General features: G+C 47.5%; 1 protein-coding gene across 1 annotated transcript in view; it reads left to right on the forward strand.

The window, feature by feature from the left end:
- MANSC1 (MANSC domain containing 1) overlaps positions 1–12678 on the forward strand; it is a 168399-nt gene that overhangs the window by 84899 nt on the left and 70822 nt on the right. The window contains exon 2 of the mRNA XM_069628713.1: positions 8758–9163. Within this exon, the coding sequence (XP_069484814.1) occupies positions 8890–9163 (274 nt within the window). The 5' untranslated portion in view covers positions 8758–8889. The remainder of the gene's footprint in view (positions 1–8757; positions 9164–12678) is intronic.

Genomic DNA, 12678 nt, shown 5'->3' on the forward strand with positions numbered 1-12678 from the left:
GCTCTGACAGAGGTGCCAGATCACTCCGGAGGGGAATGGAAGACCGAGCAGCTGCCTGGGCTCTGTGCAGTGGCCTCGGAGACCGTGAGGGCTTGGCAGGATATGGTAGGTGATGTAGACTGCTGGGAGCTGCATGTGGAGGAGCACAGAGGGGATTACCTGATTGACATCATGCCCTATGAGGTGGGGGCATGCTGGGGTCAGCCGGTGCTTACAGTGCGGGATTGCAGCGTGGAGGCGTGAGGGAGAGCGTGCCTGGCAAGTGGGCTACTCTTCGGTACTTGAAGCCTGAAGTTGTTTAGTATTCTGCAACCCCTGGAGTGAGTTCTATTTGGCTGGGGCATAAGGCTCCTGTGATTGGCGGGGTGAGTGGGGGCTGTGCCTGGGGGTGGACCAGTTTACCCCACTGCAGATAGACAGCATTGCTGTCGTGGAGGCCGAGTGTCCCTGATAGGTGCCTGGGAGAGAACTTGTCAGTGTCTTGACAAATGGGGGGGTGCTAAATTCCCTTGGCATGCCAACCGCATGATGGTTAAGGGCCAGCAGCAGAAGCTGGAGCAATGTCTGGATGGTGAGGCAGGCAGTCTAAGCTGAAGCCACAAGCTGCAGAGGAGGGCAGGGGCCCTGTGATTTAGGGGGGAGCCATAACAATGGGCCGGTTGTTGAAGGCTATTCAGGACTCCAGGTCATCCTGGGAGAATAAATCGCAAATGGTGTCTATAGAGCTCTCGCTGGTCAGGGTGGACTTGATGAAGGTGGGGGAATGGGTGACCGAGAGATGTGGAGGACACAGTGACTGTGCTGCGATTGATGATTAACACTCTTGCAGCAACTATGAGATTGCTTGAAGAAAAGGCTGAGGATGCGGAGGGCCACTCCACGCAGAGCAATGTTCGAATTCTCGGAGTGGCTGAAGGGGAGGAAGGCCCGAGGATAGCTGTTTTTGCAGAAGCTATTTGTGGATACCTTGAAAATCAAAGGCCTTTCCATATGGTTCTCAATTGAAAGGGTACACTAAATGTTCAGGACAGGGATGTGATTCTCCAAGATGCAAGGCTGTGCTCCTGTCTAAAACATGGGCGGTGCATTGATTATCATTTCTGGACTTCGCTTAGGTGGTGCAAAGGCAATGCAAGTCATACGATGCAGTGAGAAGGAGGCTCGGCTATAAATGCATGATGTTTTATCCTGCACAATGGAAGGTGTTGGCTGATGAACAATCTTTCTTCTTTCACAAGCTGAGTGAGGTCTGGGTCTGGCTGGACAATGGACCATCGGATGGCTCTATGACTAGACGTGGGGCCCAGGCTTGGATCTGGGCTGGCCTGTGCGGCCGCTTCCCAACATCATGGACATGCAATAGCTGAGGCGTTGATGGGATGGATTTGTGTGGGCAAGGATGGCACGCTGGCCCTGAGGGAGAGGTCGCAGCATGGGAGCAATGGCCAAGATGGGGAGGGGGATCCTGCTGATCGCCCCGGTATGGACATGGAGGGTACTTGAGGACACTGGCTGCTGGTTTTTGGATGGAGGAGGATAGTCGAGGTGGGTCTTAGCCGGCATAGGTGCTGCAGATGGATGGGAGGTTCTGAGAATCTGTACTGCTGGTGGCTCCTGGATTAGTGCTCCAAAGCTGAGATGGGGGGCATCGAGGGTGGGTTCTAAATTCTGAGGATATGGGGGTGCAATGGGGTGCTTTGTCCGAAAGGGGGGGTAGAGGAAGGGTGGCGTTTGGGTGGTGGGTTTCTCAGCTGGTGGTGGGAGCGGCCCCAAGTATTCTACCTCTTGCCCATGCATTGGACCTTGGTTAAGTGTGGCTTGTTTGGGTCATGGGGTGGAACCTCATTTTGAGGTCTTGTTGGGTGGGGGAGAATGCTGAAGCATTTGGGATGGTTTTGTCTACTGTTTGGGGTGTGGGGTGCTGGGTTGGGGGAGTAGGGATGCTTATTGGGCTTGTTTGGGTTCTAGGTTATCTTTGCATACGTATGGTGGACTTGATCTAAGTCACGTGTGGCAGAATGGGTAATGAGGGAGCTGGGACTAATCAATGGCTGTGTTAAATGTAATTAGCTGGAATGGACAGGGACTTAATGAATCTGAACAGCCATATAAATACCTGTTGTATGTATAAGTGTGAGGGACATATACCTTTTTTATGTTGGTGTTTTCCTGTAATCTTAGTTTCATAGGTAGGGAAACCCATGTTAGGTTCGGGAAAGAGAGGCGTTTATCACACCGTTTTAAGTTAATAAAATGGCTTCTTGTGAAAACCCTATATCAAGTTCTCTGCCTTGCATTTCTGACCCCTCACAGAACTTATACCCTGAATGTGGCTCAGGCTGACTTTTTTTCAGGGTATGCAGGATTTGATAGTTGGACAGTGGGCTGCTTGGATTCTCTGGCTCTGGGATTTTAACTGTGTGTTGGACTGTGCACTAGACGTCGAGAGTGAGACGGTGTGGCCCAGGGAAACGGCAACCAAGGTCTTGTCAAACGTTTTTGTGAATATGTGCCTACAGGATGCATGGCGACTGCGGCACGGTGGAGAGCGTAGCTACTATTTTTCAGCGATGCACGGGGTCATACTTGTCCATAGACTATGCATTTGTGAAATTCCTGGATAGGACTCTCTCGACCATGCACCACTACTTTTAGGGCTGACAGTGAAGAATGTTAGGCCGCACATTCACAGGTGGAGAGTTGATGAACAGTGTGCTGTCGGACAGCACTTTTAGGGTCTACCTGGGGGACCAGATTTCTCTGTTTTTGGTGGACAATAGGTGATCGACGTCTCATAGGTTTACTGAGTGGGAAGCCCTTAAGGTGGTCATTGGCACTAGGGGTCTGCATCTCTGCAAATGTTGGGGTATGAAGATTCGTGTCTGCTGTAGTTCTGGATCTGGAACATAGGGTGGCCTCTCTGGAGCAGCAGCTGGCCAGCGGGGAGGTTTCATGTGAGACGGTTGCAGTTGCCAAAAGTGACTTGCCTGGGGCAAGGGGGAAGACTTGATAATCCGAGGGTGATAAGGCAGGCAAGATTTTGGCCTGGTTGTTGAGGAGGGAGGGGGGTCAGTGCATCTGTGATGGACTTGGATGGTGTGATATTTACCCAGTAGGATGGTAATTGTTCATGGTTCAGGGAGTTGTATGTCACCCTGTATGTCGAGTAAGTGGGCTTACTGAGAAGCAAAGAGGGCACCTGGGGACTGCCGTGGCTGTTCGAGGTTGGGCGGACTGTTGAGGGATTCAGCTTGGGGAAAACACCAGGAGTTGATGGGATTACAGTGCAGGTGTATAACGTCTGCAAGGAGCTGTTGTGGTCCGTAGGCTCCTGGAGGTTTTCCTAGAGGCCAAGGAGCGCGGGGAGCTCCCTGTGTCTGTGTTGGAAATGTTGGTGATACTCTTACCGAAGGAGGGCAGGGATGATGGGGTTTGTGCTTTGTACCGGTCTCTATCCATGATCAATGTAGATGTTAAAATTGTGTGTAAGCTCTTGGCGGGTTTCCTGTCACCGGTTATGCAGGTATTGGTACACCTGCACCAGATTGGATTTATCCCGGGTAGGTACATCGCACAAACTTGAGACGGTTATTTTTGATCCTAGATAAATACTGGGACTCCTTAGCAGTGATTAGCTTGGATTCTTATAAGGCCTTTGACTCCGTTAACTGGGACTTTCAGTGGATTGTGCTGACTAAAATGGGACTGGGGGGGTGGCAATTTATTGAGTGGGTGAGGTTCCTGTATGGGGGCTTGACTTCCAGGGTGCAGGATAAAGGGGATATCAAGTCTGTGGCAAGTGCAATGAGGCACCCGACAAGGTTGTCCGCTGTCTCCGCTGGTTGTTGCACTGATTATTGAACGACTGGCATGGGTCTATCGAAAGAGGCATGAAGCAGAGGGTCTGTGGATGGGTGGTCTGATGCACTGCATCTCCTTATATGCTTACGTTGTGCTTTTGTATGTTCGGGATCCGGTTGTGCACTTAGACCAAGTAACGGCCACAGTGGGAGAGTTTGGGAGACTCTCCCGGCTGGTCATCAATAATTCCAAATCTGTGATCTGCACTTTGCTTGGGGAAGTGGGGGATGAGCTCTTGCATCATCGGATGGAGACTCCTGAAGGGGGGTTTTGGTATTTAAGTATCGTGGTGAATGCCAGCTGGAATTGGGTGTATCGGAGGAACATGGAGCGGGCGTTGGCAGCCTTTGGCAAGCTTGCTGAATTTTGGGAAAGGTTTCCGATTTCGTTGATGGGGTGGGTGGCACTAGTGAACATGATTATTTTGCCAAGACTTCTGTATGTGTTTGAGATGATGCCCATGCTTCTGCATGCCTCCTGCCTCAGAGCTAACAGAACGTTGAACACACTATGGAAGAGGGGGGGTGGGGGCTGAGGATTGCGCTGGGTACTCTGCAGTTACCGGCAAAGGAGTTTCAACTCATCCTTGTGTAAACTATGCTAAACATAATGTTAAATCAAGTGAAGTTACCTAACAAAAACGAATGCCAGTACTTGCAAGATTATGAATACGGTGAGATGTGAATGAGGGCAAACAAAGAAGCCAACGGGAAAGGATCAGCCGAGCTGGCCAGCCCACCAGGCCCAACAGACCTAACCCACTATAACTCCTATAAACCCTTTGGGTGCGTTGGAGTGTAGATGGGGGGGGCAGGTGCAAGTGGATATAGGTCATCTGGCCTAAGCCCCGCCCACCTGGTGCCTTCCTGCCTGCCGCTCTTTTTCACCACTTAGCAAGCCCCGCCCAACTGGTGCCTTCCTGCTTGCTGCTCTTTTTTACCACTTAGCAAGCCCCGCCCACCTGGTGCCTTCCTGCATCCCGCTCTGTTTCCCTACTAAAGGAGCCCTCCAGCTTCTTTTCCTTTGCAGATGGGGAGCAGGTGCAAGTGGATCTAGGTCACCTGGCCTAAGCCCCACCCACTTGGTACCTTCCTGCCTGCTGCTCTTTTTCACCACTTAGCAAGCCCCGCCCACCTGGTGCCTTCCTTCACCATCACTGTCTTGTGGCCAATGCTGGATTTGACTTTTATGGACTTCATTCATTCACGGTGCGTCACTCTTTCTCAACTCTCATGCTGGACTTCCTTTGCACCTTGTACTCATGGAGGCCCTGAATCATGCTGTTCCCATCTTCATCTTGTATCCTGGCTTGCAACATTATGTGTTACTACTGACTTCAGCAATTGTATTCGCTCTCCACTCTTGCTTTTCCACTCTTTTTGACTGCTTACTCTCTTTTCTCTCCTCCTTTCTCTTCTCCCTTTTCCTATCTCCTACCCTTACTTTCTTCTATGCACTTACTCTATCAGAATTGTCCCTGGACCTAATATGATAGCAACCTCGTCTGTTTCCTCCACCCTCCCATTACTGTTTTTTCCCTCCCACCACTCTTCCAGCACTATCTGAAATGTCGCCAGGCCTAGTATGATATTTGCTTGTTTTGTTCCTCCACTCCCTTTCTGCACCCCTCTCCCTCACCTTTTTGTTTTTCTCCGGCTCTACCAGAAATGTCGTCAGGCCTAGTACGGTAGTCACCTGTCTGTTTCCATTTCCTTCCCACTCTCCCCCTCCCTTCCTTATCTATGTCTTAGCTCTTGCACTATCTGAAATGTCCTCAGGCCGAGTACGATAGTTAATTTCACATCCTTACTGTTCATGGCCTGTAAGAATGTGGTTGTATTTTCCCTTGTTCCCTCCCTTGCCTTGAAGCGCTTTGAAACACATTGTGTATAGGCGCTATATAAATAAACTATCATATCATATATCGTATACTATCATAAGAATGCCTGCGCTCATGCTGGTGGTAGGGAAATGTAGTTCAGTTCCTGCCGCTTGCCGGGAGCAGGTTAATTAATGCAAAAGGATGGTAAACAATCATATATTCTAAAAAGAAAGTATGCAGCATATTGGTCAGAAGACCAACTAAAGCGTTAAGTGCAATAAAAGACTGGGTATTAAAAGCTGATGTGAAAGCTAAAAACAATTGCGTATCATCTGGAAACAAACGACTGTGATGCAACACTTGTGGTGAACTATGAGGAGGACTCTGACTACGTTGGGTCATAGTTAAAGATGTTTATTAAAAATAAAAGAAAAAAATACTTAACTAGCCCTATAACTATAAGGGAAGTTCCCTACCTAGCCAAACTAAAACTAATGGTGCACGTAAAGCAGAAAAATAAGTCTTCTGTTGGAATCCAAACCCCTAACTGGCCCCAACACTTTAGAAAACACCTAACTAAAAGGAAAAAGGGGAGGCTTACACAATAGCCTCGGTGTGGGCTTCTACCTTGCCCAACTTGGCCTAGACTTGCTCTTGGTCTCAAAAATATTTTAGTACACAATGGTGTATAGTTTTCACAATCTTCAGATAGCCTCTTGGTAGAAATTATAATTATCTTCTGCATGGGGTTCACCCTCCCCCTGGATAAAGAAAACTGTATCGTCTTGTACTTTTCCTTAGGTTTCATTTCATATGTCGAAATCCCTTCAGTATTACTTGACAAGACACTTTTCTGTTTCCCACCTTTGTGGCACTCGGACTCCTCAAAATTCTTTGGTTCTCGATGGGTTTCTGTTTCACAATTACAATATTTAACTTGAGGCATTTGCTTGCACGTGTATTTTGCTCAGTCCTATGGCCTCATGCACTTTGCTAGCCTCGCTGCAGAGCATTCACCCTCTTCTCTTCACTTTCATCCCCGTAGGGCCTGTGTCTGTCCATCTTTAATGACCTGGTCGGCTACCCTAGCCTTAACATACAGTGTTTGTATCTCTTTCACTCTGTTTTAGTGGGGCTGTGTGTCCAGTAGCTTCTTACTTCTGGTGGCTATTCCAGCCATGAAATACAATGTTCATATCTCTTTCGCTCTTTTTTCCGTACCTGTTTCGGTTTTGGTAATCCATGAAACCAACCGTTATAGGACTCACTGGCATCCTCAAATCGATGCATCTGTGTTCCCGTCAGTACTGCTTTTGGCAGAACAGGCGATTGTCGGGTGGAATTCAGGGACCCGGGCACCTGTCCAGTTTCTGGTCTCGGCTTTGGTTTCTGGGTGCCAGGCCCACCACTGCTCTTCAGTGGTCGTGCCACCAAAGAAGATGGTTCTCTTCCCATCGTGCCTCATCCCCTGATGGGAGCCTCTTTCTTGGTCAAGGCACCCGCCGTCCAGCTTTCACCTCACAGCTCTCACTCTGTTCATGCCACAGCTGGCTCTGCAGATTGATGTGGCTCCGCCCCTCCAGGATATCGTTGCTACAGGGGCTCGACTATGCGTAGCAGTTGCCCTCCTCCCTCTGTAGGAGTCTCTCCTGTATGCACAGACTGCTCTCTTTATACATGTCATTTGAGCAAAAGGAAGTACGTCCTTCTTACTTGATCATGGCCTTCAGCATTGCCTAAAGCCAATAATCAAATAAAGATCTTTGTTAATTAAGGTTGTAACGGGGAATGCCAGTCTTTCCAACATCCATAAATGCAGACTAGATGAATTGGAATGGAGTCCCTGTCCCTGTCCTCAAGAGCAGAGTCACTCCCAGTTAGGTCCCAGTTGCCCAGACCCCCAGGGAGGGTCTTGCATAGTGGGCTCACCTCCCTAGTCTCAAGTGAGGTGGGGCTCTCCTTTGGGGAGAAGGGAAATATTGTCCAGATTCCTCATACACAGTATCTGCAAATCGAGCAGGTTCACCAGGGGACTCTGACCAGCAATAACTGGTTAGAAGAGAGCAAAAGCAAAGTCACTCCTATGCTTGTTTTTTTTAAATCTGTCCAGGCACCAAGCTCCGTTTCAGAGCCGTCTGGCACCATCTGCCTTCCAAGTGATGTGGGATAGACCACAAGAGGTTGGTCATGATAAACATTTGACATCCCATGAAACGTGTGTAGCTCACTACAAATGTTTGTCTCATTTGCATTCTGGCCCTTTTTCGTTTGTTGTATGAACTGCAGTTTTATTCTAAACCCTTTTTTAATGGTTTTATTTCTGTTACAGCTTTTTTATATTTTGTTTTTTCGAATGTGTTTGCTTACAGCTGATCATCTTATATTCTATTATTACAACTGTGTCCTTTAGCTTCATCAAGTTAACCGTTGCGAAGCAAACCTTTGGGCACTGCCTCCTACCAAAGGTTAACTAGGTATATGGAAATAAGATTAATGAGAGATCTAAAGTTAGATAACTACCAAAAGGAACTGGGATGAGAGTTGTAATTTTATTAATATTTGAGTTTTCATTATTTTTGTTCTCCTTTTTTTTTCTTTGTCTCTTTGATATCAGTCTAAATGTATTTAAATGAAATATGTATTGCTGTTTTTTTGAATTTTCTCTTTGTGAAATGTTTTGTATGTAAAGAAAAGTGTAAAAAGTCATATACTTTGGCTAATGCACAATAAATAAAAATATATATATATGGAAATAATCAATGTTCTTTTTGTACTATCAATGCCCAATTGTCATAGGAGTGCTAGTTTAGGGTTAACCACTGCCTTACCATCGATTTCTTGGACTGAGGGTTGAGGAAAAACCAACACAATGAATCCCCTTAGTATCTTGAGCTGGTTGACTCCCTTTATTCTCAAATGGGACTTGGCTGTAGAGACACATGACCTTAACGGGCGGTTTTATGTCCAACAGTGAAGACTTTTTTTTTTTTTTAAAGCTACTTTAAGTTCTAAAATGAATGCAATAAACCTATTCATGATGTGAGTCGCACTCTGTGCTTTTTTTTTATCTCTAGAGATGTCACCTGCAATGGATGTTTTTTGAAAATGTCCCAGCCCGAAAAAACGAGCATAACTTTGCAGCTCGCTGATTGGGTGCATGGAAATCGATGGTGAAGAAGCCAGGAGTTTGAAGCAGACATAGCGGCATGGGCTGCAACCGCGGGAAGAAGCCATCGTTTGAAGCAGGCATAGCTGGGAACATGGGCTGGAACCGTGTCTGCAGGCTGATGCTGCTTTTGGTTCTAACCTTCATTCCACTTACCAACTCTGACAGCTCCACCTGTCCAACCGATATCTTGGAAAACGCCACAGTCGATATCAAGCCAGCCGTTAATAATGGGGCGCGAGGCGATGATCCGGTATACATGCCTTCCCATGAGAGTTGTGTGGCGAGGTGCTGCTCAGCAACGTCTACCTCAGGTAATGGCGACATTATGCCTGTTAATAATCATTGCATTCTAACAAAGCACACTGTTTTCTAATTCTGTTACCCCGTAATGTTTGGATACGTGTATCGTTATTTTAAGCGTGTTCTCGACCGTTTGGATAATGGCTTCTGTAGTTTCTCTCTTCAGGTTTTTCATTGTGCACCATGTGGACACCTTTGTGAATTTTACAGTGGATTAGAGCAGATTAATGTTGGCAGATGGAGGGTATGGAAGCAGGCACTCGGTGGAACATATAGTGAGCAGCTAACGCCACAATCGGCTAACCCCTGGTTCCATCTACGGGGCCGTCCATCAATCTAATTTCTCTTTGGAACCATAGCCACTGCTAAGCTTGCTTACAAGGGGGCATATTGTTGCTGTAAGTTCAGGTAAGTGAACTACCACCCACAGTGAACTTGACTAATGCTACTTATTTCGCATTGGTCAGAGTAAATTGCCATGACTGGAGCACATCTACACTGTAATCTGATTTTCTGCGTATGCTTCATTTTCGCGTGGTTGGAACTCTAGAAATTCTGTTGTATCTTTACAGCAGCCTCCCCTCCAAAATGAATGTGCAGTGTTCCAGAGGCTGCATCAGCCTTTATAAGGGCTGCCATGACCCCATAGAAGTCACTTCCTCTGTCCATTGTGTTTCCCTGCAGTTAACTTCTCCCGCCTCTGACACCCATCCTGTTCACCCCTCTTATGAACCCTTAGAGGCACCTATCCAGCCAAGATACTCATGTGCTGGCCACCATCTGAGTGCAGCAGTGGATAGAAGACCCCAATGCATCAATCTGCCACAAGCTTGATGCAGAAAGAGCTCTGAGTATTGAAAAGGAAAGCTGCCAAAGGCTGTTCTCGGTGAGATGAGAACTAGTGACCCAGGACAGGCTCTGTAGCCCTGTGTCTAGCTAGCAAATGTTGCATGCCAGCTGAAGGTTGGAGTGCATAGTCCTCCAGTGATTCAGAGACCCTGAAAGTAAGTCCTTCAAAAGTCATTGGTCTGGAAGCCAGACCAATCAATGTTTAACAGGAATAATCCACTTTTATGTGAGAGTCCATTCACAACTTACTTGGAAAAAGCCTACGAAATATGTTTGATGTGGATAAAAAAGGATAGCAGTGCACGAATGTATTTCAGACAGGAAGGCATACTTGGATGTTCCCAAAGTCGAGAGAGCTACTTTTAGGAATTTGTGTGAGTGGTCAGAAATGCGAGGCAGACAACTTGATAGGTTTTTCACAAGTAGCCATGTTAACTTCTAAGGGTGTAATACACGCCTCACTATCCTTAACCTAAAGAGGATTTCCCTGCTTATCAAACGAAGACTAAAGGAAAACACTCTAATAAAAGGAATCTGTCCCTCACACTTAACACACTCAATCTGGCATAATATGGTCATTTAGGTTTAACAAAATAACAGTTATACTCCAACTTTCTAAACCTGTATCTATGTTACCAGGGTCTGATCCCCTTCCCCAGGTTTAAAGCAGTTTTTTTCCAAATCTATGTTTCGAATAAGAAAGTAAATTTTAATAGCCAAGCTTTGCTTTGTATTCAACATAAAGTTATTCTCACTCCAAGTCTTTCACTTGGCATTTGGCAACGTTTCCACAAAACAAAAAAGACTTTGGGCCTCATTACAACTTGGGCGTTCTGGGTAATGCCATTACTGCCGCATTACTGCACCGCCCAACTAGTTTGGGGGAAATGTGGAGGATTCACCTCCAGCCATGCGCTGCAGGTAAATCCACCGACTTTCTGTCCATTTTTGGTGGAATTACTGCAGCGGAAGCATCTCAGTAATTATGCCGAAATGCCCCACTGAGTCCTAAAGGCTACCAAAAAATTGGGACCTACACCGCCACTTGTAATCTGGTGGTAATACTGCTGAACCAAGTGGCGGTAATGATAATTGCATTGGGCGGTATTCTGGCAGATGTAACGCTGGAATACCGCCCACCTCGTAATGTGGACCTTTTGTCTTCACACTTGTCAATATTTTAACCGAACTTCTCATTGAAAAACAAACATTTCCACAATTCTTAATCAACAACAATGTTTTGTCAGGATGGTTTTATCACATTTCATTTTATTTTTTATTTTATTTTATTGAGCATTTGTTAGGCGGTTATACAGCAGAAGTGTGTTGCAAAGCACCACAAGGCTAAATTGGAAGGAAACAGGGGGAGAGCAAAAACATTGGCAAAAAAGCAAATATACAGTCGTGGTCCGACTAGGCCTTGTGGTATTCAGACGTGCAAGTGCAGTGAAGAGAAGTGGAGGCGGTAGGGATGGTGGGGGGCAGGGCAAGGAATGGACATGTGCTGCTGGGGGGCCCGGGAGGGAAGTGCCAAGGAGGAGGCATCACACTAAGTACTATTGCTGGCGACTCCCAAGGGTGGGATGTAGAGCCGCCAAGCAGGGGCCCGCAGGGGCAGTGCAGTGGGGGGGGGAGGTGCTGGCATCGACTGGGTAGAAGGCCTGGTATCCTGTAAGATTCATGAGAACCAGGCCACTGGTCTCTGTGGCAGTGGGGTGATTAGCAGGGAAGGGAAAGAGGTCGGGAAAGACAGAGTTTTGAGCAGTTTCCAGAATTTAAGGAGGTCTGGCTCAAGTCTGAGAGGGGCAGGGAGGCTGTTCCAAAGGGAGGCACCAGCCGAGGAGAGAGACCTGCCCCCCACTCTCTGCTTGGGGAAGTGTTTGACAAGCAGGGAGTTGGAGATAGCGTGGTCAAAGGCCTCTCAATTATCTCTAACTACAGAGACTTGATTCTATGACTCATCAACAGTCCAATTAGAGGTCTATTGTGTGACCTTTTCATTTTTGGAGAACCGAGCAGAGATGCAACTCTTAGTTGACAAAGGCCTCACAAAGCCTTGTGGATGATGCAGCAGATCTTGACTTTGATCCTTGCAGCCACCGGGAGCCAGAGGAGAGATTCTAGGGCTGGAGAGATATGGTGTATGGGCTTGAGACCAGTGAGAAGTCTTGCAGCTGTGAGAAACCAGAGAGTGTCTCACCTACTAGACCCAGGGGATCTCTCTCGCAGGTGGCCAGGGCACGGCCATCGCCTTTGGATCCAGACCCTACGGGTGGACCAGTGTGGGAGGATCACCTGGGTGAGGGGTCTTCGGGGTGTGGGGGTGAGACGACCAATGGTGTGACACAGTATTCCCCCTTTCCCGTACCCATGACCCCTCTTATTTTATAGGATTCCCAGATGGCCCAACTCCCCCCTCCCTAACCCTACCCCCACTTTCTACACAAACACTGGGCCGAGGAAGAGGATGACTGAGCGTAACATCTCATTGGACATGTCCTGCTAATCAGGTCAGACAAAGTCAGGCACTTGACTTCAATCACATACATATGATACCCATTAGCTCTCCCCACGTGGATAAAAGGCAGAACACAGAGACACACTCTGAGCAAGGTGGAACACGAGAAGCAGCAGAACTTCTGGGGCGAAGGTGAACCTACTGGAGCAGGGCGATGGA

This window comes from Ambystoma mexicanum, chromosome 12, assembly GCF_040938575.1.
Source record: "Ambystoma mexicanum isolate Mex_15411 chromosome 12, UKY_AmexF1_1, whole genome shotgun sequence".
Lineage (NCBI taxonomy): Eukaryota > Metazoa > Chordata > Amphibia > Caudata > Ambystomatidae > Ambystoma > Ambystoma mexicanum.